The sequence below is a fragment of the Acanthochromis polyacanthus genome, chromosome 9 (assembly GCF_021347895.1).
Source record: "Acanthochromis polyacanthus isolate Apoly-LR-REF ecotype Palm Island chromosome 9, KAUST_Apoly_ChrSc, whole genome shotgun sequence".
Taxonomy (NCBI): domain Eukaryota; kingdom Metazoa; phylum Chordata; class Actinopteri; family Pomacentridae; genus Acanthochromis; species Acanthochromis polyacanthus.
In genome coordinates, this window is record NC_067121.1 from 31152287 (window position 1) to 31179852 (window position 27566).

General features: G+C 41.7%; 2 protein-coding genes across 3 annotated transcripts; one reads left to right on the forward strand and one right to left on the reverse strand.

The window, feature by feature from the left end:
- The first annotated feature begins 19 nt into the window (after positions 1 to 19).
- Positions 20 to 20168, forward strand: zbtb41 (zinc finger and BTB domain containing 41). Of its 2 annotated transcripts, none has more exons than XM_022213058.2 (11): positions 20 to 175; positions 11842 to 13089; positions 14433 to 14640; positions 15914 to 15983; positions 16166 to 16313; positions 16565 to 16694; positions 16836 to 16931; positions 17017 to 17123; positions 17244 to 17349; positions 17474 to 17562; positions 18257 to 20168. In XM_022213058.2, exons 2-11 carry the CDS (start codon positions 11850 to 11852, stop codon positions 18889 to 18891), a joined length of 2829 nt encoding a protein of 942 aa, XP_022068750.2. In that variant the 5' UTR covers positions 20 to 175; positions 11842 to 11849; the 3' UTR covers positions 18892 to 20168. The 2 variants fall into 2 exon arrangements, with proteins under 2 accessions (XP_022068750.2, XP_051808840.1); XM_051952880.1 differs by lacking the exon at positions 20 to 175 and adding an exon at positions 182 to 302.
- Positions 20169 to 20414: 246 nt separating this feature from the next.
- On the reverse strand, positions 20415 to 26912 carry LOC110964464 (complement factor H-related protein 1-like). The gene is made up of 10 exons (XM_022213214.2): positions 26749 to 26912; positions 26466 to 26657; positions 24377 to 24550; positions 24100 to 24291; positions 23282 to 23473; positions 23141 to 23197; positions 22250 to 22411; positions 21994 to 22158; positions 21804 to 21829; positions 20415 to 21640 (listed from the first exon to the last, which is right to left on the reverse strand). The coding sequence occupies exons 1-10, from the start codon at positions 26804 to 26806 to the stop codon at positions 21629 to 21631; spliced, it is 1230 nt and encodes a 409-aa protein (XP_022068906.2). The 5' UTR covers positions 26807 to 26912; the 3' UTR covers positions 20415 to 21628.
- Between the last annotated feature and the right edge of the window lie 654 nt (positions 26913 to 27566).

Here is a 27566-nt window from a genome sequence, read left to right on the forward strand (position 1 = left end):
CTCTGCAGCGACAAAGCTGAAGCAGCCAATCAGAGAGCGACTTGTTTCGGTGTCAGACATTTCTGTTGGGGTGTTACAGATATTCAGGAAATTATTATTCCTCCGTTTATTCCCCACATTTCTTGTGTTTTTTTGCGGCGTATCCTCGTTTTTAGACGCCTCAAGTCCTTCGACGGTAAGATGATTCAAATACGTGTCGATGAAAATGTTCGCTTCCCGGGGTACATTAGAGGTCGTTTGTCAACACTCTCCTCGGAGGGGGGCCACCGTCAGAACACAACATAATGGTGGGGGTCCTCGAGGTGGGAGCGAATTTGCAAATGCAGCTGTTTTGAATGTTCGTTTGTAGTCTGGTTACAAAGCTGGTTTAATTTCACATCTCCGTCAGGCCTCTGTTGTGTGTTGGCCGCAGTGTTTCCAACAATAGGCAGCTTTCCGTTGCGTGTCAGTGGGGAAAAATCACGTTCAGGGCTCGCAATATGCCGTTGTTGTGCACATTTTAGCGCTCAGTTATTTCATTTATGCCAACTTTTCAGCACAACGTCCACCTAATGCCAGCTTCGTATTGTTAATGACATCGCTGTTGTTATGTTGTTATAGTCATTTACATGCTAAGTCCTTTGTTTAGCATCACAATCCAGTAAAATGTGAATCACAACAACCAGTGTTGTGAGTAACGGAATACATGTAACGGTATTGAGAGTACAGCATTTAAGTTACTGTTAAGTTACAGTTAAAATATAAACAAGCGGTACTCAACATACACTTAGATTCTTTAGTCTGCATTATTCACTCTGAAATATAGAGTAGTTTCAATTTAGTTTTTTACCATAAAGTTACACTTACAATATAAATAAGTGGTAATACTTACATTCTTTAAAGTCTGCATTATTCACTCTGAAATATACAGTAGTTGCGGTTTAGTTTTTAAAGTAGTTTTTGAGCAAATACTTTAGCTAGCCAAATTGTTAGCTTGTTAGCTGTCTGAATTTTGCTAGTTAGCTAAGTAACGAACGGTAATTAGAGTACAAGATTGAAGTTACCATTCAGTTACAGTCACAATTTTAAAAAGTGGTAATCAATATACACTTACATTCTTTAAAGTCTGCATTATTCACTGTTCCAGAATAGTTTCAATGAAACATAGAGTAGTTGCAGTGTAGTTTTTAAAATTGTTTTTTGTGCTAATACCTTAGTTAGCTGAGTTGTTAGCTTGTTAGCATTGTCTGAATTTTGGTAGTTACTCCGCCAAGGAACAGCGGAGTTAAGTGATGATCTGCGTCTGTCAATCTGTCTGTCTGTCCATGTGAAACATTACTCAACTAGAAAAGCACTTGGAGAGCGCATACCTCCGCCATACCGTTTGTCTGTCTGTGTGTGTGTGTGTGTGTGTGTCTGTTTGTCTGAGGCCGCCAGGTGGCCATTTCTCAATTGTCCTTCGACCTTCAAAAAATTCCTGGATCCAGACGGTGATTTGGATCACCTCCAAAATCTAATCGATTCTTACTCGTGCTCTTCCGGACATCCTGTAAAAATTTGGTGAAAATCCGTCCATGACATTTTGAGTTATGCTGTTAACAGACAAACAGACACACACACACACACAGACAGACAAACAAACTCCGGTGATTACATAACCTCCTGGTGGAGGTAAAAATGGACAAACAGATATGGGTGAATTTTTCAGTGGAAGTTAAAAAGGACACAAGGACCACCTCATTAAATTCTCACAGTGATGGGGCTTATAGCCTGGATCCACGGCTTTGTTCAGGATTTCGCATTGCCGGATATAGCTGCCAGCATGGCGTTGTCGTAATCGTGACCACAAGTGAACACTGTGTTAGTTACCTGCTGACGATCTCATCATTGCAATCCTACTACAAATTGACTGTGATTTATCAGTTGAAAATGATACAAGAAACAAATGATTAAATTGTGAGGTGTTTGTTTCATCAATTCTTGCTGCCCGCTACATATTTAGGTCATGTGATGTAGCAAACCCCAGCCAGACAATGGTGAAACTCCTGATGTTTCAAAAAGCCTTTATTTACATTCAGCCGTCAGCCTTATTTTGAACACAAATTCACCTTTCTGTCCTTCACTCCTTTCTTCAGGAAACACCATAAGAGCTTGTCCCCATTCCAGCTAGCTGCTTCTAAGTTTATACACATCCTTTGCTAGACAGCAACTGCGTGGAACCATTTTCTTTCATCTTTATGTGAATTTTTGGACTTTTCGCCAGTGGTTTCGTCATATCAAGAAACTGCTTCGTAGATAAACACTTCCTGTACCGCTGGCATAGTGACTAAATCAAAGCATGGAGGGAACAAATATTTTAGCACTAGCAAAACAAAGGCTTGCGAAAAATGATGAACTGATCAACAGACTTTGATAAGAGTACTTTACACACAATTCGGTATCTATACACAGCATGCACAGACACAACACATGCCTGTGCTGAGGACAAGGTAATTTTTTATTAAATATTCCGTCCGTCAGAAAATATACATCAGCTGAACAGCCTTGGCGGAGTACTGCGCTCTCTGAGTGCTTTTCTAGTAGTTTGATATGTCGTCCAAAATGTGGCCAAAACATCACACTTGAGTATGTTGTCTAAAATATCACAAAAAATTTATACTTTAGTATGTCCTTCAAAATATGACTAAAACGTCCAACATTTTGGATGAAACTATGATGTGGAAAAATGAGTCATAGTTTAGTATGTCGTCCAAAGAATGGACAAAATGTGCCCAGGTAGCTCAACTGGTTGAGTCGGTGACTCACAAACAGTACTGCTTCAAGGACACAGGTTAGATTCCAGTTTGCAGGTCTTTCCTACTTTTGTGTCTTCCTATCTATTGAATAAAATGAACAATGGGCCCAAAAAACAAGTGACAAAAAAATGTCAGAATTTAGTATGTGGTCTAATATGGGAAAAAAAATCGTAGTTTAGTATGTCATCCAAAATGTCGCAAAAACATCATAGTTTAGTATCATCAGGGTTCTCATCAGGATTTTTTTACAGCATAACTGCAGGACAGCAAACATCATTTTTTGTCTGAAAATGGACAAAAATGTCATAGTTTAGTATGTTGTCCGATAATTGACAAAAAATGTCATTTGTTGTCTGAAAATGGACAAAAAGGTCATAGTTTAGTATGTCATCCGAAATGTACAAATACGTCATAGTTTAGTATGTTGTCCAAAAATTGACAGAAAACATCATTTGTGGTCCGAAAATAGAAAAAAAAAGTCATTTTTTCTCCGAAAATGGACAAAAACGTCATAGTTTAGTATGTCGTCTGAAAATGTTTTCCACTTTTTGGAGTGATCCGGTCCACGTTTTTCTGGTCCACTTTTTGGAGCGATCCGGTCCACGTTTTCCTCAACTCCAGTCCGGTCCACTTTATGGAGCGATCCGGTCCACGTTTTCCTCAACTCCAGTCTGGAAAACGTCATAGTTTAGTATGTCGTCTGAAAATGAACAAAAAACGTCACAGTTTAGTAGGTTGTTCAAAAATTGACAAAAGTCTTTATCATTCATTATGTCATCCAAAATGTGGCCAAAAACATCATAGTTTAGTATGTTATCAGAAAATGGACAAAAACATCATAGTTTAGTATGTTGTCCAAAAATGGACAAAAAACGTCATAGTTTAGTATGTTGTCCGAAAATGGACAAAAGCCTTCATCATTCATTATGTCGTCCAAAATGTGACCAAAAACGTCATAGTTTAGTATGTCATCAGAAATGGACAACAACGTCATAGTTTAGTATGTTGTCCAAAAATGGACAAAAAACGTCATAGTTTAGTATGTCGTCCGAAAATGGACAAAAGCCTTCAAAGTTTAGTAGGTTGTTCAAAAATTGACAAAAGTCTTCATCATTCATTATGTCATCCAAAATGTGGCCAAAAACATCATAGTTTAGGATGTCATCAGAAAATGAACAAAAAACGTCATAGTTTAGTATGTCGTCCGAAAATGTTTTCCTCAACTCCAGCCCGGTCCACTTTTTGGAGTGATCCGGTCCACGTTTTTCTCAACTCCAGTCCGGTCCACTTTTTGGAGCGATCCGGTCCACGTTTTCCTCAACTCCAGTCCGGTCCACTTTTTGGAGCGATCCGGTCCACGTTTTCCTATAATCCAGTCCGGTCCATTTTTGGAGCGATCCGGTCCACGTTTTCCTATAATGCAGTCCGGTCCACTTTTTGAAGCGATCCGGTCCATGTTTTCCTCCACTCCAGTCCGGTCCACTTTTTGGAGCGATCCGGTCCACGTTTTCCTGTAATCCAGTCCGGTCCATTTTTTGGAGCGATCCGGTCCACGTTTTCCTCAACTCCAGTCCGGTCCACTTTTTGGAGCGATCCGGTCCACGTTTTCCTATAATGCAGTCCGGTCCACTTTTTGAAGCGATCCGGTCCATGTTTTCCTCCACTCCAGTCCGGTCCATTTTTTGGAGCGATCCGGTCCACGTTTTCCTCAACTCCAGTCCGGTCCACTTTTTGGAGCGATCCGGTCCACGTTTCCTATAATCCAGTCCGGTCCATTTTTGAAGCGATCCGGTCCACGTTTTTCTCCAGTCCGGTCCATTTTTTGGAGCGATCCGGTCCACGTTTTCCTATAATGCAGTCCGGTCCACTTTTTGAAGCGATCCGGTCCATGTTTTCCTCCACTCCAGTCCGGTCCACTTTTTGGAGCGATCCGGTCCACGTTTTCCTATAATCCAGTCCGGTCCATTTTTGGAGCGATCCGGTCCACGTTTTCCTCAACTCCAGTCCGGTCCACTTTTTGGAGCGATCCGGTCCACGTTTTCCTATAATCCAGTCCGGTCCATTTTTTGAAGCGATCCGGTCCACGTTTTTCTCAACTCCAGTCCAGTCCACTTTTTGGAGTGATCCGGTCCACGTTTTTCTCAACTCCAGTCCGGTCCACTTTTTGGAGCAATCCGGTCCATGTTTTCCTCAACTCCAGTCCGGTCCACTTTTTGCAGCGATCCGGTCCACGTTTTCCTATAATCCAGTCCAGTCCACTTTATGGAGCGATCCGGTCCACGTTTTCCTCAACTCCAGTCCGGTCCATTTTTGGAGCGAACCGGTCCACGTTTTACAATAATCCAGTACGGTCCACTTTTTGGAGCGATCCGGTCCACGTTTTCCTATAATCCAGTCCGGTCCATTTTTTGGAGCGATCCGGTCCACGTTTTCCTATAATGCAGTCCGGTCCACTTTTTGAAGCGATCCGGTCCATGTTTTCCTCCACTCCAGTCCGGTCCACTTTTTGGAGCGATCCGGTCCACGTTTTCCTATAATCCAGTCCGGTCCACTTTTTGGAGCGATCCGGTCCACGTTTTCCTATAATGCAGTCCGGTCCACTTTTTGAAGCGATCCGGTCCATGTTTTCCTCCACTCCAGTCCGGTCCACTTTTTGGAGCGATCCGGTCCACGTTTTCCTATAATCCAGTCCGGTCCATTTTTTGGAGCGATCCGGTCCACGTTTTCCTCAACTCCAGTCCGGTCCACTTTTTGGAGCGATCCGGTCCACGTTTTCCTATAATCCAGTCCGGTCCATTTTTTGAAGCGATCCGGTCCACGTTTTTCTCCAGTCCGGTCCATTTTTTGGAGCGATCCGGTCCATGTTTTCCTCAACTTCAGTCCGGTCCACTTTTTGAAGCGATCCGGTCCACGTTTTCCTATTATCCAGTCCGGTCCACTTTTTGAAGCGATCCGGTCCACGTTTTCCTATTATCCAGTCCGGTCCACTTTTTGGAGCAATCCGGTTCACGTTTTCCTCAACTCCAGTCCGGTCCACTTTTTGAAGCGATCCGGTCCACGTTTTCCTATTATCCAGTCCGGTCCACTTTTTGGAGTGATCCGGTCCACGTTTTCCTCAATGTCAGTCCGGTCCACTTTTTGGAACGATCCGGTCCATGTTTCCTCCACTCCAGTCCGGTCCACTTTTTGGAGCGATCCGGTCCACGTTTTCCTATAATCCAGTCCGGTCCATTTTTTGGAGCGATCCGGTCCACGTTTTCCTCAACTCCAGTCCGGTCCACTTTTTGGAGCGATCCGGTCCACGTTTTCCTATAATCCAGTCCGGTCCATTTTTTGAAGCGATCCGGTCCACGTTTTTCTCAACTCCAGTCCAGTCCACTTTTTGGAGTGATCCGGTCCACGTTTTTCTCAACTCCAGTCCGGTCCACTTTTTGGAGCAATCCGGTCCATGTTTTCCTCAACTCCAGTCCGGTCCACTTTTTGCAGCGATCCGGTCCACGTTTTCCTATAATCCAGTCCAGTCCACTTTATGGAGCGATCCGGTCCAACGTTTTCCTCAACTCCAGTCCGGTCCATTTTTTGGAGCGAACCGGTCCACGTTTTACAATAATCCAGTACGGTCCACTTTTTGGAGCGATCCGGTCCACGTTTTCCTATATCCAGTCCGGTCCATTTTTTGGAGCGATCCGGTCCACGTTTTCCTATAATGCAGTCCGGTCCACTTTTTGAAGCGATCCGGTCCATGTTTTCCTCCACTCCAGTCCGGTCCACTTTTTGGAGCGATCCGGTCCACGTTTTCCTATAATCCAGTCCGGTCCACTTTTTGGAGCGATCCGGTCCACGTTTTCCTATAATGCAGTCCGGTCCACTTTTTGAAGCGATCCGGTCCATGTTTTCCTCCACTCCAGTCCGGTCCACTTTTTGGAGCGATCCGGTCCACGTTTTCCTATAATCCAGTCCGGTCCATTTTTTGGAGCGATCCGGTCCACGTTTTCCTCAACTCCAGTCCGGTCCACTTTTTGGAGCGATCCGGTCCACGTTTTCCTATAATCCAGTCCGGTCCATTTTTTGAAGCGATCCGGTCCACGTTTTTCTCCAGTCCGGTCCATTTTTTGGAGCGATCCGGTCCATGTTTTCCTCAACTTCAGTCCGGTCCACTTTTTGAAGCGATCCGGTCCACGTTTTCCTATTATCCAGTCCGGTCCACTTTTTGAAAGCGATCCGGTCCACGTGTTCCTATTATCCAGTCCGGTCCACTTTTTGGAGCAATCCGGTTCACGTTTTCCTCAACTCCAGTCCGGTCCACTTTTTGAAGCGATCCGGTCCACGTTTTCCTATTATCCAGTCCGGTCCACTTTTTGGAGTGATCCGGTCCACGTTTTCCTCAATGTCAGTCCGGTCCACTTTTTGGAACGATCCGGTCCACGTTTTCTCAAACACCAGTCCGGTCCACTTTTTGGAGCGATCCGGTCCACGTTTTTCTCAACACCAGTCCGGTCCACTTTTTGCAAGCGATCCGGTCTGTAAAACGTCACAGTTTAGTATGTCATCTGAAAATCAAACAAAAACCGTCATAGTTTTAGTATGTCGTTCGAAAATTGACAAAAACATCATAGTTTAGTATGTCGTCTGAAAATGGGAAAAAAGTCATCTTTTATCCGAAAATGAACAAAAACATCATTGTTTGTATGTCGTCCGAAAATGAACAAAAAATGTCATAGTTTAGTATGTCGTCCGAAAATGGAAAAAGTCATTTTTTGTCCGAAAATGGACAAAAATGTCATAGTTTTAGTATGTTGTCCGAAAATGGACAAAAGCCTTCATCATTCATTATGTCGTCCAAAATGTGGCCAAAACGTCATAGTTTAGTATGTCATCAGAAAATGGACAACAACGTCATAGTTTAGTATGTTGTCCAAAAATGGACAAAAAACGTCATAGTTTAGTATGTCGTCCGAAAATGGACAAAAGCCTTCCTAGTTTAGTAGGTTGTTCAAAAATTGACAAAAGTCTTCATCATTCATTATGTCATCCAAAATGTGGCCAAAAACATCATAGTTTAGGATGTCATCAGAAAATGGACAAAAAACGTCATAGTTTAGTATGTCGTCCGAAATGTTTTCCTCAACTCCAGCCCGGTCCACTTTTTGGAGTGATCCGGTCCACGCTTTTCTCAACTCCAGTCCGGTCCACTTTTTGGAGCGATCCGGTCCACGTTTTTTCTCAACTCCAGTCCGGTCCACTTTTTGGAGCGATCCGGTCCATGTTTTCCTCAACTCAAGTCCGGTCCACTTTTTGGAGCGATCCGGTCCATGTTTTCCTATAATCCAGTCCGGTCCATTTTTTGGAGCGATCCGGTCCACGTTTTCCTATAATCCAGTCCGGTCCATGTTTTGGAGCGATCTGGTCCACGTTTTCCTATAATCCAGTCCGGTCCACTTTTTGAAGCGTCCGGTCCACGTTTTCCAATTATCCAGTCCGGTCCACTTTTTGGAGCAATCCGGTCCACGTTTTCCTCAACTCCAGTCCGGTCCACTTTTTGGAGCGATCCGGTCCATGTTTTCCTATAATCCAGTCCGGTCCATTTTTTGGAGCGATCCGGTCCACGTTTTCCTATAATCCAGTCCGGTCCATGTTTTGGAGCGATCTGGTCCATGTTTTCCTATAATCCAGTCCGGTCCACTTTTTGAAGCGATCCGGTCCACGTTTCCAATTATCCAGTCCGGTCCACTTTTTGGAGCGATCCGGTCCACGTTTTCCTATAATCCAGTCCGGTCCACTTTTTGGAGTGATCCGGTCCATGTTTTCCTCAACTTCAGTCCGGTCCACTTTTTGAAGCGATCCGGTCCACGTTTTCCTATTATCCAGTCCGGTCCACTTTTTGGAGTGATCCGGTCCACGTTTTCCTCAATGTCAGTCCGGTCCACTTTTTTGGAACGATCCGGTCCACGTTTTTTCTCAACACCAGTCCGGTCCACTTTTTGGAGCGATCCGGTCCACGTTTTTCTCAACACCAGTCCGGTCCACTTTTTGCAGCGATCCGGTCTGTAAAACGTCATAGTTTAGTATGTCATCTGAAAATCAACAAAAACCGTCATAGTTTAGTAATGTCGTTCGAAAATTGACAAAAACATCATAGTTTCGTATGTCGTCTGAAAATGGGAAAAAAAGTCATCTTTTATCCGAAAATGAACAAAAACATCATTGTTTTGTATGTCGTCCGAAAATGAACAAAAAACGTCATAGTTTAGTATGTCGTCCGAAAATGGAAAAAGTCATTTTTTGTCCGAAAATGGACAAAAATGTCATAGTTTTAGTATGTCGTCCGAAAATGGACAAAAGCCTTCATCATTCATTATGTCGTCCAAAATGTGGCCAAAAAACGTCATAGTTTAGTATGTCATCAGAAAATGGACAACAACGTCATAGTTTAGTATGTTGTCCAAAAATGGACAAAAAACGTCATAGTTTAGTATGTTGTCCGAAAATGACAAAAGCCTTCATAGTTTAGTAGGTTGTTCAAAAATTGATAAAAGTCTTCATCATTCATTATGTCATCCAAAATGTGGCCAAAAACATCATAGTTTAGGATGTCATCAGAAAATGGACAAAAAACGTCATAGTTTAGTATGTCGTCCGAAAATGTTTTCCTCAACTCCAGCCCGGTCCACTTTTTGGAGTGATCCGGTCCACGCTTTTCTCAACTCCAGTCCGGTCCACTTTTTGGACGATCCGGTCCAACGTTTTTCTCAACTCCATACCGGTCCACTTTTTGGAGGCGATCCGGTCCGATGTTTCCTCAACTCCAGTCCGGTCCACTTTTTGGAGCGATCCCGGTCCCATGTTTTCCTATAATCCAGTCCGGTCCATTTTTTGGAGCATCCGGTCCACGTTTTCCTATAATCCAGTCCGGTCCACTTTAATGGAGGTGATCCGGTCACGTTTTTTCTCACACCAGTCCCGGTCCACTTTTTGGAGCGATCCGGTCACTGTTTTTCCTCAATGTCAGTCCCGGTCCACTTTTGGAGCGATCCGGTCCATGTTTTCCTACAATCCAGTCCGGTCCATTTTTGGAGCGATCCGGTCCACGTTTTCCTATAATCCAGTCCGGTCCATGTTTTGGAGCGATCTGGTCCACGTTTTCCAATAATCCAGTCCGGTCCACTTTTTGAAGCGATCCGGTCCACGTTTCCTATTATCCAGTCCGGTCCACTTTTGGAGCAATCCGGTCCACGTTTTCCTATTATCCAGTCCGGTCCACTTTATGGAGTGATCCGCTCCACGTTTTTCTCAACACCAGTCCGGTCCACTTTTTGGAGCGATCCGGTCCACGTTTTCCTCAATGTCAGTCCGGTCCACTTTTTGGAGCGATCCGGTCCACATTTTCCTATAATCCGGTCCGGTCCAGTTTTTGGAGCGATCCGGTCCATGTTTTCTCAACACCAGTTTGGTCCACTCTTTGGAGCGATCCGGTCCACGTTTTCCTCAACTCCAGTCCAGTCCACTTTTTGGAGCGATCCGGTCCACGTTTTCCTCAACTCCAGTCCGGTCCACATTTTTCTTTATCCAGTCCGGTCCACTTTTTGAAGAGATCCGGTCCACGTTTTCCTCAATTTCAGTCCGGTCCACTTTTTGGAGCGCTCCGGTCCACTTTCTGGAGCTATCCGGTCCACGTTTTCCTCAACTCCAGTCCCGTCCACTTTTTGGAGCGATCCGGTCCACGTTTTCCTCAACTCCAGTCTGGTCCACTTTTTGGAGCGATCCGGTCCACGTTTTCCCATAATCCAGTCCGGTCCACTTTTTAGACCATCCGGTCCACATTTTCCTCAACTCCAGTCCGATCCACATTTTGGAGCGAAACGGTCTGTAAAACGTCATAGTCTGGTATGTCGTCTGAAAATGGAAAAAAAGTCATTTTTTGTCTGAAAATGGACAAAAACATCATTGTTTTGTATGTCGTTCGAAAATTGACAAAAAACATCATAGTTTAGTATGTCGTCTGAAAATGGAAAAAATGTCATCTTTTGCCCAAAAATGAACAAAAATCGTCATAGTTTAGTATGTCGTCCGAAAATGGAAAAAAAGTCATTTTTTGTCCGAAAATGGACAAAAACTTCATTGTTTTGTATGTCGTTCGAAAATTGACAAAAAAACATCGTAGTTTAGTATGTCGTCCGAAAATGGACAAAAAATGTCATAGTTTAGTATGTCGTCTGAAAATGGAAAAAAAGTCATCTTTTGTCCGAAAATGAACAAAAAACGTCATAGTTTAGTATGCTGTCAGAAAATGGACAAAAAACATTATTTTTTAGTATGTCATCCAAAATGTGACGAGAAATGTCATAGCTTAGTATCTCGTCCAAAACGTGACCAAAAATTTCATAGTTTAATATGTCATCCAAAATGTGACGAGAAATGTCATAGTTTAGTGTGTCATCCAAAATGTGACCAAAATTTTCATAGTTTAGTATGTCGTCCAAAATGTGACAGATAATGTCATCATTTAGTATGCCATCCAAAATGTCCAAAAAAGTCATAGCTTAGTTTTTTCATCCAACATGTGGAAAAAATGTCATAGTTTACTATGTTGTCCAAAATGTTTTTTTTAAAAAAAGTCATAATTTAGTATGTTATCTAAAATGTGGACGAGAGAAGTCATAGCGTAGTATGTCATCCCACACCTGGCAAAAAGGTGCCCGGTTACCTCAACTGGTTAACAGGATGATTTATGAACAGGAGGTTACAGGTTTCATTCACAGTGTTGCATGGCATAATATCGGACAGTGCTGTCGATAAGTAAAAAATTCAATTTATATACAATACGTTACTCAGTTTTTGTAATCTAATGAGCTGTGCTCCAAATTAGATTTAAGTAAATGTATATTGGAATCTGTAGTGAAATACAATTTTAAAATAACCTGCCCAACACTGATTAAAACCCAGTACTTGAGGAGAATACCTACACATTTGCATTTTTTCTGAAAATATTACAATTTGATCAGCAGTATTTCTCCAAAGTTAAGCCCGAGTTCAGTGTTCATCCTGTGTGTTCTTGGTTGCCCATCAGACACACCGATGAAGAAGAAGCTCAGCACGATGCTGCGTCCCAAACGTGGCAGGCAGGTCAGTGCCAACAGCGAACCTGCTTCAGACTCATCCACTGCACTGGACTCCAGTTCTCTGGCAAATTCTGAAACTGTCCAAGAATCAGCCTCACAAATGAGACACTTGACGATGTCGCAGCAAAGCCACAACCTCCTGAAGTTCTTGAATGAGGACCGGACTCGACAGAAGTTCTGCGACGTGTCAGTGTCTGTAGGTGGGAAGATCTACAGCGCCCACAAGGTGGTGTTGGCCCATGGGAGCAGCTACTTCCATGCGGAGCTGTCCAAGAACCCCGCTGCAACAACACACGTGACTCTAGACCATGTGGAGGCCTCTGTTTTCCAGCACCTGCTTGGCTTTTTGTACACAGCAGAGTGCATTGTTGCGGAGACTGAGCTACCAGCTCTGACTGAAGCTGCACGGTTCCTGGACATGATGGATATATTAAAGCTGTTATGCGAAGAAGAGCACAACCCTGTAAGTGTGATCCAGGCTGAAACAAGAGGATCTCCAAAGGCGGAAATAAGCTACAGCGACTCATCAGGAATCGACACAGACATCCAGAGCCTGCCTGATGTAAAGTTTACCTCGTTCAGTCTCCGGTTTAACACGGACAACTCCCTGCAGGACGACATAGCTGAGGTTCACATTGACGAACAGCAGGAAGCCTCAACTGAAGAAGTGAAGACGACCGGTCAGAGGAGTGCAACAACACGGAGATCGGCTCGCCGGAAGAGAACGCCCACCAAGTACAAGAGAGATGATGTGGAATGCTCTGTCGCCACTCCTGAGGAAAAACAAAGAACTGTATCAGCAAGGCAACAAAATGAAGCCAGAGGAGAAGCATCAGCAGCAGCAGAGATGGTGATGAAAACCCAGATAACTACACTGGATGAGACATCTAAACCAACTCAGGGCGACGACATGATGGAAGAGGAGGAGGAAGAGGGAGGAGACATAAATGCAGACATTGTTGCTCAGAAGAAAGTTACAGAGGTTTGTGGACCAGACAGAAGTGTAAGCCAGCAGGGTTCAGAAGCAGAAAGGACAGAACAACAGTCTGTTCAGATGGAAGTACATGTTACAGCAGCAGCAGGAAGCTCCAACCAGAGTCCTGTTTATCCTGAAGGTCTGGCTCCAGTCATCATCCAAACCTCCAGCAAGAAGACTCTCAAGTGTCCCAAATGTGACAAGACCTTTGACCGTGCAGGTAGAGTAAAGTCTGGATGATTAGTTTTTATCATTCATGCTTGTTCTTGCAACTGAAGTGTCAGTAGTAGAGGGATAGTTGTGTTACTAGTCAGCTTACCGAGGATGGACTTTATTGTCCTACATGGTTTTTGGGGAGCGCAGTCCTGGTTCAGTCGGCTTCCTACACAAGTGTATTGTGGAGACTTGAAGTCTGCTTTGAGAATGGACTTTATCCCTCATACTACCAACATATTTAACTTGGAGGGACAATCAGCTACTATAAGAAACAAAGGATATAGCAAAATATTAACTTTGTTACTAATTTACATGTTGTGTAAAACCAAATTATATCCTTTGCTTACAAATTGCTGCTTTTATTTCAAGTTTAATCCACATTTGTTCTGAAAAACTGATTTACCATCCTTGAATTCTGGTGTCATTTGTGTTTCCATAAATTCAAGTTCGCATTATTTGTGTTTTATTCATGTTTCAAAATTTTCGCAACACCAAATCTGTCCCATCTTGATCTGCCTGTCATTAATACCCAAAAAACAATCTTGTTGTCATCAGATACTACAGTCGGGAACAAAAGTTTCCATACACTTGTAAATAGATGGAATCATTGAAACACACGTGTCTTTGTCACTAGAGAACAATCATGCATTTTGGTTCTTTCATAGATTTATCATAAGTCTTCTGGAAATATGACCAAATCTGCTGCATCAGAAATATACATACAGCAAGGCTAATATTTGATTAAATGCCCTTTGGCCAATTTGATCTCACTTAGATGCTTCTGATAGTCGTGTACAAGCTTCTGACAAGTTTCCGGTCGTATCTTTGACCACTCGCATCTTGACAAACTAAATTTGTTGGCTTGCAAACATAGACTTGTTTTTTCTTGACAGACCACAGGTTTTTGTATTGATGGGGTTTAAATCAGGACTTTGGGAAGGCCGGTCTAAAACCTTTAATCGATGCAAACTTTTGTTTACGACTGTAAATTATACAAATGCATTCAAAATATATTTAGCTCTTAGAAACTGGATCAACTAGATATTTCTTCTTGCTCACCATTCCCTATTGTCTTCTCCATTTGCAGCTTTCAAAATGACTCTTGATAATTTGTGATACTTTAGGACCCATGTCAAACATAAACTAAATAAATAGTTTCATCTATTAAAACTACATAGGCTCCTCTTTGTCCTGGTTCGATACATGACAAGTTTCCTATAACCTTATGAACACACAAGTTCAAAGTCACTGTAGGGGCATGTTTATCGATTTTAATATTGCTAATGTCTCATAAGTGTTTCAGGTACGATATATTATTACTTCACCTCTCTTTCCTGCCAATTCTAGGCAAATATGAGAGTCACACTCGAGTGCACACAGGAGAGAAACCGTTCCAGTGTGACATCTGTCTTCAGCGTTACTCCACCAAGTCCAACCTGACGGTACACAAGAAGAAGCATGCCAGCGACGCTCCGTTCCAGAAGAAAGAGCACAAATGTCCGTTCTGCAACAAACTCCATGCCAGCAAGAAAACTCTGGCTAAACATGTTAGGAGGTGAGATATGTTCATGTTCCATTTATTTTACTTTCTATAGCAGCACAACCCCTGGTACAGGCTCTAAAAATATCACAGATCGACTACTGTAACTCATTACTGGCAAACCTCTGCAAATGGTCCAGAACAGAGCAGCACATCTGGTTTTCAACCATCCAAAAACAGCACGTCATCCCGCTGTTCAGATCGCTTCACCAGCTTCCACTTGCTTTGAAACTCAAAACTCTTGCACTTGCATTCGAAACTACAATGAAAACAGCTCCCTCCTACCTGAACTCTCTCATTCAGGTCTACACTCCCTCCTGTTCACTACGCTTGGCCAACAAAAAGCGCTTGATCCAACCACCACAACAGGGCCAGCCGATAGCTGGACTCTTCTCTTCTGTGGTTCCCCGGTGGTGGAACAAGTTACCAAACTCTATTTGATCTGCAGAGTCCTACTCAGTTGTTAAGAAAAGACTAAAATCACTGAACACCTTTGCACTCGACAGACTACAAAAGGATAAAATAAAATAATAATAATAAAAAATCCTATTACCTCTGCACTGCCTGTTGACACGACGGTCCTATTATGACTCTTGAACTTCTTTTATCACACTTATCCAGGTTGTTTTCTCCTGACTAGATCCTTGCTTGTGTTGTATCCACTCTCAGATTTACGTCACATCTGCTAAATGAAAGTGTAGAATTGTAGAACTGTACATAAAGTCTGGTTCACAGAGTTTGTCATTCGAGGCTGCACAGTGAAATTGCAACTGATCTGAATCCGGTGTGGACTGGTAGATTCTGAATTTCAACTTCAGATGTAACATTGTGGTTTCTCAGTTAGCTCGCTCAAGGACTGCTGTGATGCTTCTGGTTCTACACACCTAATTACAGAGTTTTCAAGTCATTTTAGTTGTCTTTATAAATTATGTTACTGGAAGAATGAAGGGAATAAAAAGTCTAATAGTTACTTTGGCATTTCATGAGCATAAAGTTAGGCCTCATGGTGGTGCTACAGGATAAATGGTTGACTTATGGACACTGCCAGCTGTGACTATAATTATACCATTTTATACCTTTAAAATGACGGTACTATTGCAGAATGGAGGAAAGAGTATCAGCAAACACTATGGTGATGAATTAGTTAAAATACTTAAATTCTTTATCCTGACTGTGTTGTTCTGGTTTTGTGCAGCACTGATCCTCTGCTGGATCTCTGTGCAGACATTAGTTGAGCTGCTGCTGTAGTCTTGTTGTGTACAATCACATATCTTCACTGCTCTGCCAGGTTTCATCCAGACCACATCCAAGAGTTTCTCTCCAAGAGGAAGAGGAAGAGCGAGGGCTGGAAGTGTGCTGTAAGGACGAGTTTTAGTTTTAGAATATTTGTGTGTTGTTGACAGTATTATTCACAAATGTGTTGTGTGGGATGTAAGCTTTCAAATGTGATGATGAATTAGTGAATTTTGGTAATTAATGAATAACTTGTTGTGATTATTCTGATCCTAATGGTCTGTAAATTTGTACCTTTCTGAACCAGATTTGTTTGAAGACCTTCACACGCAGACCTCACCTGCAGGAGCACATGATCCTTCACACGCAAGACCGGCCTTTTAAATGCTCCTTCTGTGACGAATACTTCAAATCCAGGTTTGCAAGGCTGAAGCACCAAGAGAAGTACCACTTAGGTGAGAAATGGACCATCAAAACATGTATTTTTTTGGTACGGTAAAATTAAATATCAAAATAAAGAGAATTCAGAAGATTAAAACATCAGTTGTTCAACCAATAGTATTTATGGTAAACCTGTCATTAAAAGCTTAAAATGATTTTACTGCTGTAATTAGAACCACTGCAAATGAATTTCTAAAAGTTAGTAGCAAAGTTACTGAAGCATTTAATGCATTGGGAAATAGATTTTATCCTTTCTCATGCTCAGGCCCATTTCCCTGTGAGATCTGTGGCCGTCAGTTTAATGACACAGGCAACAGAAAGAGGCACATTGAGTGCACACATGGAGGCAAAAGAAAATGGACCTGCTTCGTTTGTGGGAAATCAGTGAGGGAGAGGTACGTTTCTCTGTCCCTAAACTTTCTCTTTCTGGTCTACCTGGAAGTTCACTTTGTTAAAAATAATATCATTATGTATTATCTTCTCTTTTTACAGTCTGATCTGCAAAAATCTTGTTAAATTATGTTTTCTACTTCCAGGACAACACTGATGGAGCACTTGAGGATTCACAGCGGGGAGAAACCTCACCTCTGTAGTATCTGCGGCCAAAGTTTCCGTCACGGAAGCTCCTACAGGTGGGTTCAGTGAGATTTAGAGAGAGCGTTTGGTGATGTTTTTGTGATAGATTTGCCTATGATTAAAAAACTATTCCTTGGACAGGCTCCACCTTCGCGTTCATCATGATGACAAGCGTTACGAGTGTGACGAGTGTGGGAAAACCTTCATACGCCACGATCACCTGACCAAACATCAGAAAATACACTCTGGTGAGCCCCAGAAAGACAGTACCGGGACTCTCCTGTGTTTGTTTCGTCCACACAGATTCACACAGTGGAAAATGCTGTTCCAATCGGTTTTTATTTTAAGTTTGTTTATGTGTATTACAGGTGAAAAAGCACACCAGTGTGAAGAATGTGGCAAGTGCTTCAGGCGGCACGATCATCTGACAGTCCACTACAAAAGTGTTCATTTGGGAGAGAAAGTTTGGCAGAAGTATGCTCTACAAATCACAGGATTGTTCTCTTTTTGTTAGTGGTGGAAATATTTCCCCTACTGCTTCTTTCCAGATTAGCTTTAGGTTTCTGTCTCCATTAATGCAGCCTTTCCCCCCCCTCAGGTATAAAACTGCTGTACATCAGTGTGAAGTTTGCAAGAAAGAGTTTAAAGGAAAGTCCAGTCTAGAAATGCACTTCAGGACACACTCAGGTAAGAAAACAAAGAAATCAATAGACGTTTATTTGAAAATATAGATGAGAAGAGAAACATGACAGTTAGATGCTTCAGAAACTGTTGTTTTCTTAACTGGCTGTTTGCTGAGCTTAACCCTCCTCAGTTACTGCCGCTACGCTTGTCAAGGCTTCTGTTGGAGTTCAGCAGATATGAGCTGTACCATTTGAAGGGTGCAATCTATGAGGGATTAATTGATTCAAAACCAGTTGTTGATCCATTTAGAAAAAAATAAAGGAGCAGTGTTTTTGTGTTTTGCAATAGAGACCTGATTAGTGTGTAAAAATGACATTAAAATAACATCTGTACATAATGCCTGAAGTGTTGGGATGCTGACTGTAGAAAAATATACTTGACATTAGACTATTTTAAGCCATATAATGTTTTCTGCTTCCAACAGAAAAGATCTAATGCTGACTGTGACAAAGTAATGCTATGAAATGTTCTGAGTTTGGCTGGATTTTCTTAAGTATAACCTTTACCAAACCAAATACAGAAACGGCGCAGTTTGACAATTTGATTCTGAAAAGGTGATATAAGAAGACACAGCTCTCATTCTTTAGATATCGAGTATTGCTGTTACTTGTGTTTCTGAGATATTCAAAACTTAATCTTAACAAAAAGCAAAAGAAATAGCTCTCTGAATGTAATTTTCCCATCTTCTGTGTCACAGGTGAGAAACCTCATCGATGTCCCGAGTGCCATCAAACATTTCGGATCAAGAAGACGCTAACAAAACACATGGTGATCCACTCAGACGCTCGTCCTTTCAACTGTCCCCACTGCAGCGCCACCTTTAAGAGAAAAGACAAGCTCAAGTACCATGTGGACCACGTGCACAGCGCCCGGTTCACTGAGCAGCCTCTCAGCACGCTCGGCGAGGACAAAATAGTCTCCATTCCCTTCGAGGAAACCTCCAAGGCGTACCACACCGAGCCTAAATCGACCCTCCAGAGCCCCCCCACCTCCACAGATGCCTGCGTCCCCGTCTCTTTAGTTCCCGTCCAGATGGCCGGAGGAGGGCAGGGCGACTTGAACGCTCACAGAGCCTCGTCTCTTTCCTCCCAGACTCACAGCCACGTCAGCATGCAGGCTCAAGGACAGCAGCAGAACTCTGGCTACCAGGCGGCTACAGACCTGGCCTTCTTAGAGAAGTACACCCTCACCCCTCAGCCTGCCAACATCGTCCACCCCGTGAGGCCCGATCAGATGCTGGACCCTCGAGAGCAGTCGTACCTGGGCACTCTGCTGGGCCTGGATTCAGCTTCTTCTGTGCAGAACATCTCCAACTCTGATCACACTCACTGACACTCCTCAGCCAAAAACCAGGACTTTAAGGCACAGTCCAACAAACAATGGAGAAATGTAATGGGACTGACAGACACTACAGTATTGATCTGTACAGCAGATTCTCATTTTAAATGGTAATGGTAAATGGTCCGTGTTTATATAGCGCTTTACTATACCTGCAAGGTACCCAAAGCGCTTTACAAGATACATCACATTCACCCATTCACACACACATTCACACACTGAGACTTTTTTATCACTCCATGTAAAATAATTGGAATTAAAACACAAAAAAACTGAAGTGCTGTTATTAAATAACCAGACTGGGACTATTTCATTCTAACCACAGTCTGCATGCCTAACCCACACGGTACACATTCACCAATAGGGGAGCACAAACAACCCCTGAAAATTTCACTGCAACTTGAAACTAATACGGTTGAATAAAATGAAATCAATACAATTGAATTGCAACATTTTTTCACTTAGCACATATCTGCACTCAATTTATTTGGCACTTGAAATGTGGCACCTATTTGATGTTCATCCATCTCACAGTAAGCTCACATGTATTTGTCACTAATATGAATGAATTTGGGAAGAAGAACACCATGGATTTAACTGAAGCAAGTGTCTTTGTATTAGATGATAACACAAAAAATCAGGCCAAGTTCAACGATGTTTTTTCTTCAGGTCCCTGTTGTACACATCAATGCGAGTCTTAGTGGGATTTTGGTGTCACTAAATGTTTCCCGTTTTGTGTTGTTTTGTATTAGCACCGATGCAATTGCCTTTTTAGTTGATTAGCATAAAAGTAATAGACAATTTTGAAAAATCAGCTATGTTTTTCAGTAAAGTATTTCCTCCTTGTGATTCTAACTTCTGACTAATTAATTTTGGTTTATCAGATAAATATCTTTCAGTTATTTGATTAAAAATAGAGTCACTAATGGCAGCCTTGTAATATTGACTGGAATACACTTCAACTGTGGCCTTAACTCAAACTGTAATTTATGTGCAGCCTGTACAACCTGTTACACAAAAGCTTTGGGTTTGCTCTGTAATGCAAAGTTAACATTTAGGAAAGGAGTTTCTTTTTACTCATGCAGCGTACATATGAGCACAACGACTATTTGAAGCTATGTATGTGTGCGAGAACTTTCCAAGAAAAATGTTAAATCAAATAAAATGTGCAGAACGAGCATTTTCTCTGCTCGGGAATATTTCTGTCCTGAAGATTCTTCCCATTCTGAACCAGTGGTGTGTGGTGATCAATAAAACTTTAACTGAAAACAGTGATGTGTGATGTGTGTGATGTGTGTGACAGGCAGCTCCTGGATTTATAACATTTGAGATTTAGTTTGGATAAGAGATGGATGGGTTGCTTTTGAGATACAATTTAACCACAAAAACTTGAAATTTCGCCAGACGACTTCATTCAGTTTAGTCCACATTTATCAGCTGATTTATTTTTAGCAGCTTTGAGCACAGATGACTTGTTCCTATACGATATACAGAAATGAGTACACCGGTGTGCTAAATCAGCTAAATGTTGTATTTAATTCCAGAAGCTTTAACAGTGCAGTAATTCCTCTTATGAACAATCAAAACCATTACTTTAGAAAGAAAATAATGAAAATACAGGCCTCAAAGTAGAAACTCAGAACACAGTGAATTCACCAATACACATGCAATTTCACTTGTGATGAATATGGTCCAAAAATGGCTCTTGAAGACCAGAACTTTGTCAGTTATTGACCTATGGACTATGCTGTCATGCAAAAGAATTGCCAGAGGAAGTGAAAAATGTGATCATGAGACTTCACAAAAAGGCTGCAGAGAGGTTGGTCGCCTACAAAAAAATCTGTGAAAACACATTTGCAGCAGTAATAATGAGGCATAGAATAAGAGATAGTACCACTAATCAGAGCTGCAGTGGTCATCCTCCTAAAACAATACCGCGGACATTGTGCTACTTGTACAATCCAGCTCTGGAAAGACAAATGTTCAGGAGCTTCAGACTCAGCACAGAGGCTGTCACTGGAAACTGGAGTTGCTGTAATCGCTCACTGTGTAAAATCATCATACATCAGCCTCTACGGATGGTGTCCAAGAATAAAACACCCTTACTGTTTGGGAGTAAAAAACAAGCATGGTGGTTGTTTTTGGTCAGATGAAACTCAGATACATTTGTTTAGCTCTGATGGGTCGCATGCTTGCCGTGTTCTGTGATGATATGGGGTTGCATGAGTGCTTAAAGGGTAAAGACAATTACAGATTATCTCTGTAGAGATATATCTGTGGAGGGACCAAAATACTTTGTGACATGATGACTTCCAATTTACAGAAGCTTTGAAGGAGACAAATATTCCAGCGTTAACAGTAACTCTCGTATCCTCTGTTGAGGAGGATTGTTGAGTCTGGCACCAAAAATCTGACTGACTTTTCTTACACTGAGCTTCCATTGTGGGGCCTGCATTTTTATTAAAGTAAATCTAATCTTTTAATTTTATATTTTGCATAAGTACATGAGCAGAGTACATAAATATAACACTGCTCACATTAGAAGTAATGGAAATACAATGTTGAATCATTTGACATTAGCATTATATTACAAAGGGGCGTACTCACTTCTAGTGTATACTGTACTCATTTCTAGATCAAAATAAAACCCAACATAGAATGTCCAAGTATTTTCATATGTCGGTTGTCTCTCAGGAGCTTCCATGCTTCCAACAGCAGCTGTATCTTCACCTTAGCAGATACCCTAGGTACAAGACAGAGGCTAGATGAATAATTAAATTACTACTTAGAAATAAAGTCAAATATCAATGTACAAAATTTAGTATAGAGCAGTGATTCAAGACACTTCCAAATGAGTGCTGCAAGAATATTGTGGGTTTTTTTTCCAGTCATGGAGAAACACTCACCAGATTGAGTTGAGTCCAGTTACAACCTGTAAAGAGTCATATAGAAGCACTGCAGTGAGGATTTTATCTACTTGTCAAAGAAAATCTATATTTCTCTGCTGGTGCTCCTACAGCATTGTTGCATTAAACATTTTGATCGTTGGATTTTGTTTCCTTTCGGTCTTTATAAAAGGCTGAAAGCGACACTTACATCTGGAACGTTTCACTTTTCCATCAGTGCACTGTGCCTCAGAATAGTTCGTCCACCTCCAGACATCTGTACATTCCAATCTCTCACTCTCACCATCTTTTATGTATTTCACTCCAACAGATTTTAACTCAGGATGTGCACTGGTGTCCACTGAACAGAAGGCAGCTGCACGGAAGAAACAACAAGTAACTGCACTTTTCTTTCCCAACATATCTCTGGCAGATCATTGGAATAAAACCTATTAACTTGTTGGTACCTTTGCATGTGGGCGCCACAGACCAGGTGCCATCTCTGTAGCACACCACTGTAGCTGGACCCACTAGTTTGTAATAATTTGCACACTGGTATTTCAAACTTCTTAGACCGGTTTGCACAACTTCACCGTTTTGAACTACAGGGAAGTCTCCACATCTGTCGACTGAAATGCAACAACAGAAAAAAGTTCATGAATATGTCAAACTGTCATTGAGGAGTCAAAAAAAACTCAACATTTCACCCCACATTTAGATTTCCTCAGCTGCACTATTAGATTTGTTCTACTCCAGAATCACTCAGAATGGATGGTGAGAGCTTTCACTGTTCACTCAGCTTTGTAACTTGCCAGCACAAGATGAAGAATCATAACACCCCAGTCAAAAACCCTCATTTGTTGAGATATTGTAGTATCTGACCAGATGTGCTGTTAGACATGTGATTCTCATGACTTGAGACAAGTGATGTTGGTGTTGCTAGGCATGTGCTATATGTCAGAATGGAGTGTATCTTCTTGTTGGAAGAACTCAGTCTTGTATTAGTAGTTCCTGTGTTTAGGGAATTATCCTATGGATTTCGCCACAGGGTTTAACAATGAGGCCCTTGTAATTTTGGTCTTCTAATACAAATCACATGTTGTGACAATGGTTCCACTTGTTTAAAACATATAAAAGTGACCTCCGTTTGCTGTTCGGGGAGATTCATTTGGCCGGATCCTCCCAGACAGTCTCTCTGTCTGATCGATGCTGTTCTTCCTTATAATAAACTTATTATTAAGCAAGTCAGTGTCACGGACTTTTCTCCTTCACCTGCACATCACGGACATCAGAGAGAAACCACGACAATATAATCTGGTGCACAAAATGCAAAAGAAGAGATGAGTCTGTTTGCTTACTTGTTGCAAAGGAATGTCCATGTCCTCCATCATTTGATCCAGAGCTGGTAGACGATCCTGCAAGATACAAAACAGCCACTTTACAGGCACTTCATATTCAGTCAAATTATCACTGTATATTGCAACCTTTTGTCCACTTACTACATATTGGACCTTCACTCCAGCTTCCAGATGAGCAAATGATGAATTTTTGGGTGTTTGTTCCCTCTGTAGTGTATCCATCTTCACATTCATACCGCACGTTAGAACCAGCCTCAAACACCTTCTGCTGTCCTCGATTAATGATGGCTGCATGAGGGATACGAGGAGGCTCACCGCATGCGTCAAGACTTTCTGTGGAAAAAAAACAAAAGAGAGAAAGAATGGAATGAAACGGTAAAAGGTGTTTACAGGAGTGGCTACCTTTTGTAGTTGCCGGAAATTCAAACCTGCAGATCTGACAGACTTCTCACAAACAGGCAAGGAGGGCCACGGTCCGTTTAAACATCTCATTCTTTCAGACTGGCCACTGAGTTCATATCCATCATGACACTTTACCGTAATGGTGCTAAGAAAACTGAGTTATCAAGACAGTTTTACTAAGTCACCGTACTTTAGATTCAGATCAACAGAGACAAACATTTGATTTGAAATAACACACAATATTACATTTTTGCAATTACTAGTATTATTATACTCAACCTAATACAATACAATAATGTTTGTGACTTAAAAAGTTCATCTAATTTGATAAATTTGATTTTTTTAAATAAACTTGCAACCATTCATTTCATTCAGTTATATGAATAGGTCCCTTTAATTATTTTTTTTTTAGAGTGTGTGCATTTGTTTCCTAGATTATGTAGCAATGTCCTTTCAGGTGTCATGTGATGTATTTGGTGATGTATTAACATACTGATTACAAGCACTTCTTAATCAGTCAAATTATCACTTTATATTTCAACATTTTGTCCACTTACTACAGACTGGACCTTCACTCCAGTTTCCAGACGAGCAAATGATGAATTTTTGGGTGTTTGCTCCCTCCGTATCGTATCCACCTTCACACTGATACTGCACTTTAGAACCGGCCGCAAACACCTCCTGGTGTCCCCGATAGATGATGACCGCATGAGGGATTTGAGGAGGCTCACCGCATGCATCGACACTTTCTGTAAATAAGAAGTTAAATCATGACTGAGAAGAGGAGAAGTTGCCCCGCAGCTAAACTGGGGGTAACAAATCGAACAGACTTACTGTTGCAGACTGGTGCAGAGCTCCATGCTCCATTCACACATGTCACTGTGGTGGCTTTGGGTTCATACCCATTATCACATGCTATATTTATTTCACTTCTCTCCTCATACCAACTGTTCGCATTGTCAGGGTGCGCTGCATTGGGAATATCTGGATGAAAGCAGGCTTTTTCATCTGAGGAAAAACAAAAGCACAGCTGCGCATTCAGACTTTCCAAACATGTAGAACAGAATAGAATAGAATGTGCTTTACTGGCATTATACAGTGCATAAAAAGATTGGAGAGCTTCTCCTATTCAGTGCAAAAGAAATCTTAAAGGCAGTGCAAACAGTCCATTTAAAAATAAACAGAATAAATAAGAGTGAATAGAAATAACGGAGTGAATGAGACAGTGGTGTATGTTGCACATTTTACATTAGTACAGTTGCCTCTTATATAAAACAGCTCAGTTCGAGAGTAATGCTTCCTTTTCAATGCAGAAGTAAAGATTACAGAGGAAAACAAATATGACTGTAAAAGTAGAATTCTTATTTACTGCCAACCCCTTAGATTTATCTTGCGACCCCTTGTGGCAGCCCTGAAAATAACAATTTCAATAAACTAGAAAATTTCTGAAATAATTTTGAGCGTGCCAGTGCTGCTGCTTCTGGTTAACATGTCCTGCTATAATTTAAAAAGATATAAAAGATTGCAAAACACTGATTTAGACAGTTAATATTCAAAGCCTTGTGACCCGTTTAAACTTTGAATGAAGTTTCTACTGTAACATTTTGCCAGAACTACAGGGTTCCAAAAGTGGTGGGGTTTTGGCATTGTCTGACTGACTTCTCATTCATGTCAGTGGGGACTTTGAACAGTTTTTTTTTGACGAATTTTGTAAAAACAGTATCACTAACAAAAGTCGTAGCACACCATTATCAACCGAGCAACACGTTTTGATGAGCAGTTTGGATTTTCTCAAAGCTGCGGTATGAGTTAGGTGCTGAAGAATCTGTAAGAATAAGCCTAAGGATAAGTGATAAGTGGAGTAATGCACTTGCACACTTAATTACCGAGTTTTTAGCCAAAATTTATTGTGCCAAAGCATGCTGATGCTCCTCAAAGACATTTGAGATTCAATGAAACCAAATGCCTTTATTGTCATTGGACATATGTACAATGAAATTTTGAGTGCATCTCCTTCATCCCTGCCTCAGCCTCCACCTGACCCCCTCTTTCCTCCCCTCACTCTCTCCTTCCCTCTGTCTGCCGGCCATTCTTAATCACTAATCAGTCTCATCCACAGAACTCCAGGCAGCTGCGGTTAGGCACACCTGGTCATCATCATCCTCACAATAAAAGCTGGTCACACAGTCTACACCCTGCCAGACTGTAAACGCTGATCTCTCAGTCAGTTACTCTAGCCAATTTTGCACTTCATTTTTATAGGAAAATTCTCACTCTAACCGTGTTGTCTGCTCTGACCAGCTCGCCGACCCAGCCCTGCCTTCTGGAACCCCGGATCCCCTGTCCACCCCAAACCCCTACCTGGACCTCTCCCCCTGCCTTGGAAGGTCCCTGCTCCACCAAACCCGCGCTCATCCTGCCCACCACCCAGTACAACCGGCCCGTGCTTCCCCCCCCCCCCCCCCCCTGGAATCGGAACCTCCTGCCCGCTCTCTCTCTCCCTGGACGTCGGCTGGTCCCATCACCCCTTCCTTAGTTACTTTCCTGAGCTCCCTCCCTCATATTCTCCTGAGTTTATTTCTGCCAAATTAAATCACCTTTTCTGCCTCAGCCTTGTCTTCTGTTTGCTCTCTGCACGGGTTCACTGTAAACAATATAATACTTAAGTTCTATGCTGATGTCTTATTTTTATATTTCTTACATTTCGACACCAGATTTACAAAACCAAAATGAGCAGAATCACCACACAGAAATGAAATTCCATTTTATATTAAATAGTTTGCGGTAATGGTTGAATCTATGCGCCTATTTTCAGTTTATTTTGCATATCTGAGATGACTGATACCCTTATGTCTTATCAGCACACTTTGAATTTAAAAGTCTAAAACACACCCTCAGAATAAGATGCTTATAAAACACTTACTTATACATTGTGGCTGAGGTGACCATTTGCCATTTTCACATGTGCTTGTTGCCCACCAGCCCTCCACCGCTGGTTTGTGACCCTCATCACAGGCGTAACTGAGGGTTTCTCCGTGAGAATACACCTCCAGTTTAGGGACAAAATAACCCTCATTCAGGCGGGGAGCAGGACATGGCTGTGCTGCCGTTTGTGCTGAAACACAATGAAGAAACAAAAGTTCCCACCAGATGTATATTCACCAAGCTAGCATGTGTCTCTATGTGGCAAAATGTAAAGTTCTTACCATGAAGCACTCCAGGAAACCAAAGCAAGAGAACGAATCCGAGACACCTCATGCACATTTTGTCAGGAATCAAATCACCACACCAAAGCAGTCAGGAGCCTTGTTTAGAAGTGACCTGGTTAATAATTGCTGAGCAAGAAGTTAAGAAATAGTAAACATTACGCTCAGTAACTGTCATCAAATGCAAATAGGCTTCATACGTTCCAATCACGTTTTATGAACTGCATCTTGTTTAAATTAGGTCTCACAAATTTAAAATATTTGTAATATTTGCAGTTATTGCTTCATTTTCTGTGAATTTTTACATTGTTTTTCTGATTTTGATGCACATCTCTATAAAATAAGTTTTAATAACAGTCAAGAAAACATTACTTATTTATGTCTATGTTACGTATCTGTTTGAGAAATTCCCACAATCATTCATTTGTCATGTAGCTTCTCAGAAAATGCTTTTGGCACAAATTCTACAGCGTTGTTTACTTTCCCGTTTTTCCCGGACAGCTGTGATCAGAGGTCGGCATTATGAAATAGCAAACCACAGTCCCATCAAAGGACAGAGACACTTTGAAAAGACTGAATCTGAAAAAACAAAACAAAAATGGACGCCAGATTGTGATCAATATTAACTCTTAGTCTTGGTATGTTCACTGTGTGGTCTTATAGTCTCTGATTTCCATCTGTTGGACCCTCATGTGCTCTGCATGGGAGCTCAAGCCATCGTTCATGTCATCAGTAACTCTTGTGGATTTCTTATAAGTCAGAATGTGCAACATGTCTGAACAATAAATGGATTTAAACTGTGTTTAAGTTAAATTGAA

Excerpts from the sequence above, each read along its gene's own strand:
- zbtb41 (XM_051952880.1), top strand. The coding sequence starts at position 200 with ATGAAAATGTTCGCTTCCCGGGGTACATTAGAGGTCGTTTGTCAACAC. Across the intron at positions 16,695-16,835 it reads GGGAAATCAGTGAGGGAGAG|GACAACACTGATGGAGCACT; the intron begins GTACGTTTCTCT and ends TTCTACTTCCAG. Across the intron at positions 17,350-17,473 it reads GGAGAGAAAGTTTGGCAGAA|GTATAAAACTGCTGTACATC; the intron begins GTATGCTCTACA and ends CCCCCCCCTCAG.
- LOC110964464 (XM_022213214.2), bottom strand. The coding sequence starts at position 26,806 with ATGTGCATGAGGTGTCTCGGATTCGTTCTCTTGCTTTGGTTTCCTGGA. Across the intron at positions 24,551-26,465 it reads ACCTCAGCCACAATGTATAA|ATGAAAAAGCCTGCTTTCAT; the intron begins GTAAGTGTTTTA and ends GTTTTTCCTCAG. Across the intron at positions 24,292-24,376 it reads CTCTGCACCAGTCTGCAACA|AAAGTGTCGATGCATGCGGT; the intron begins GTAAGTCTGTTC and ends TCTTATTTACAG.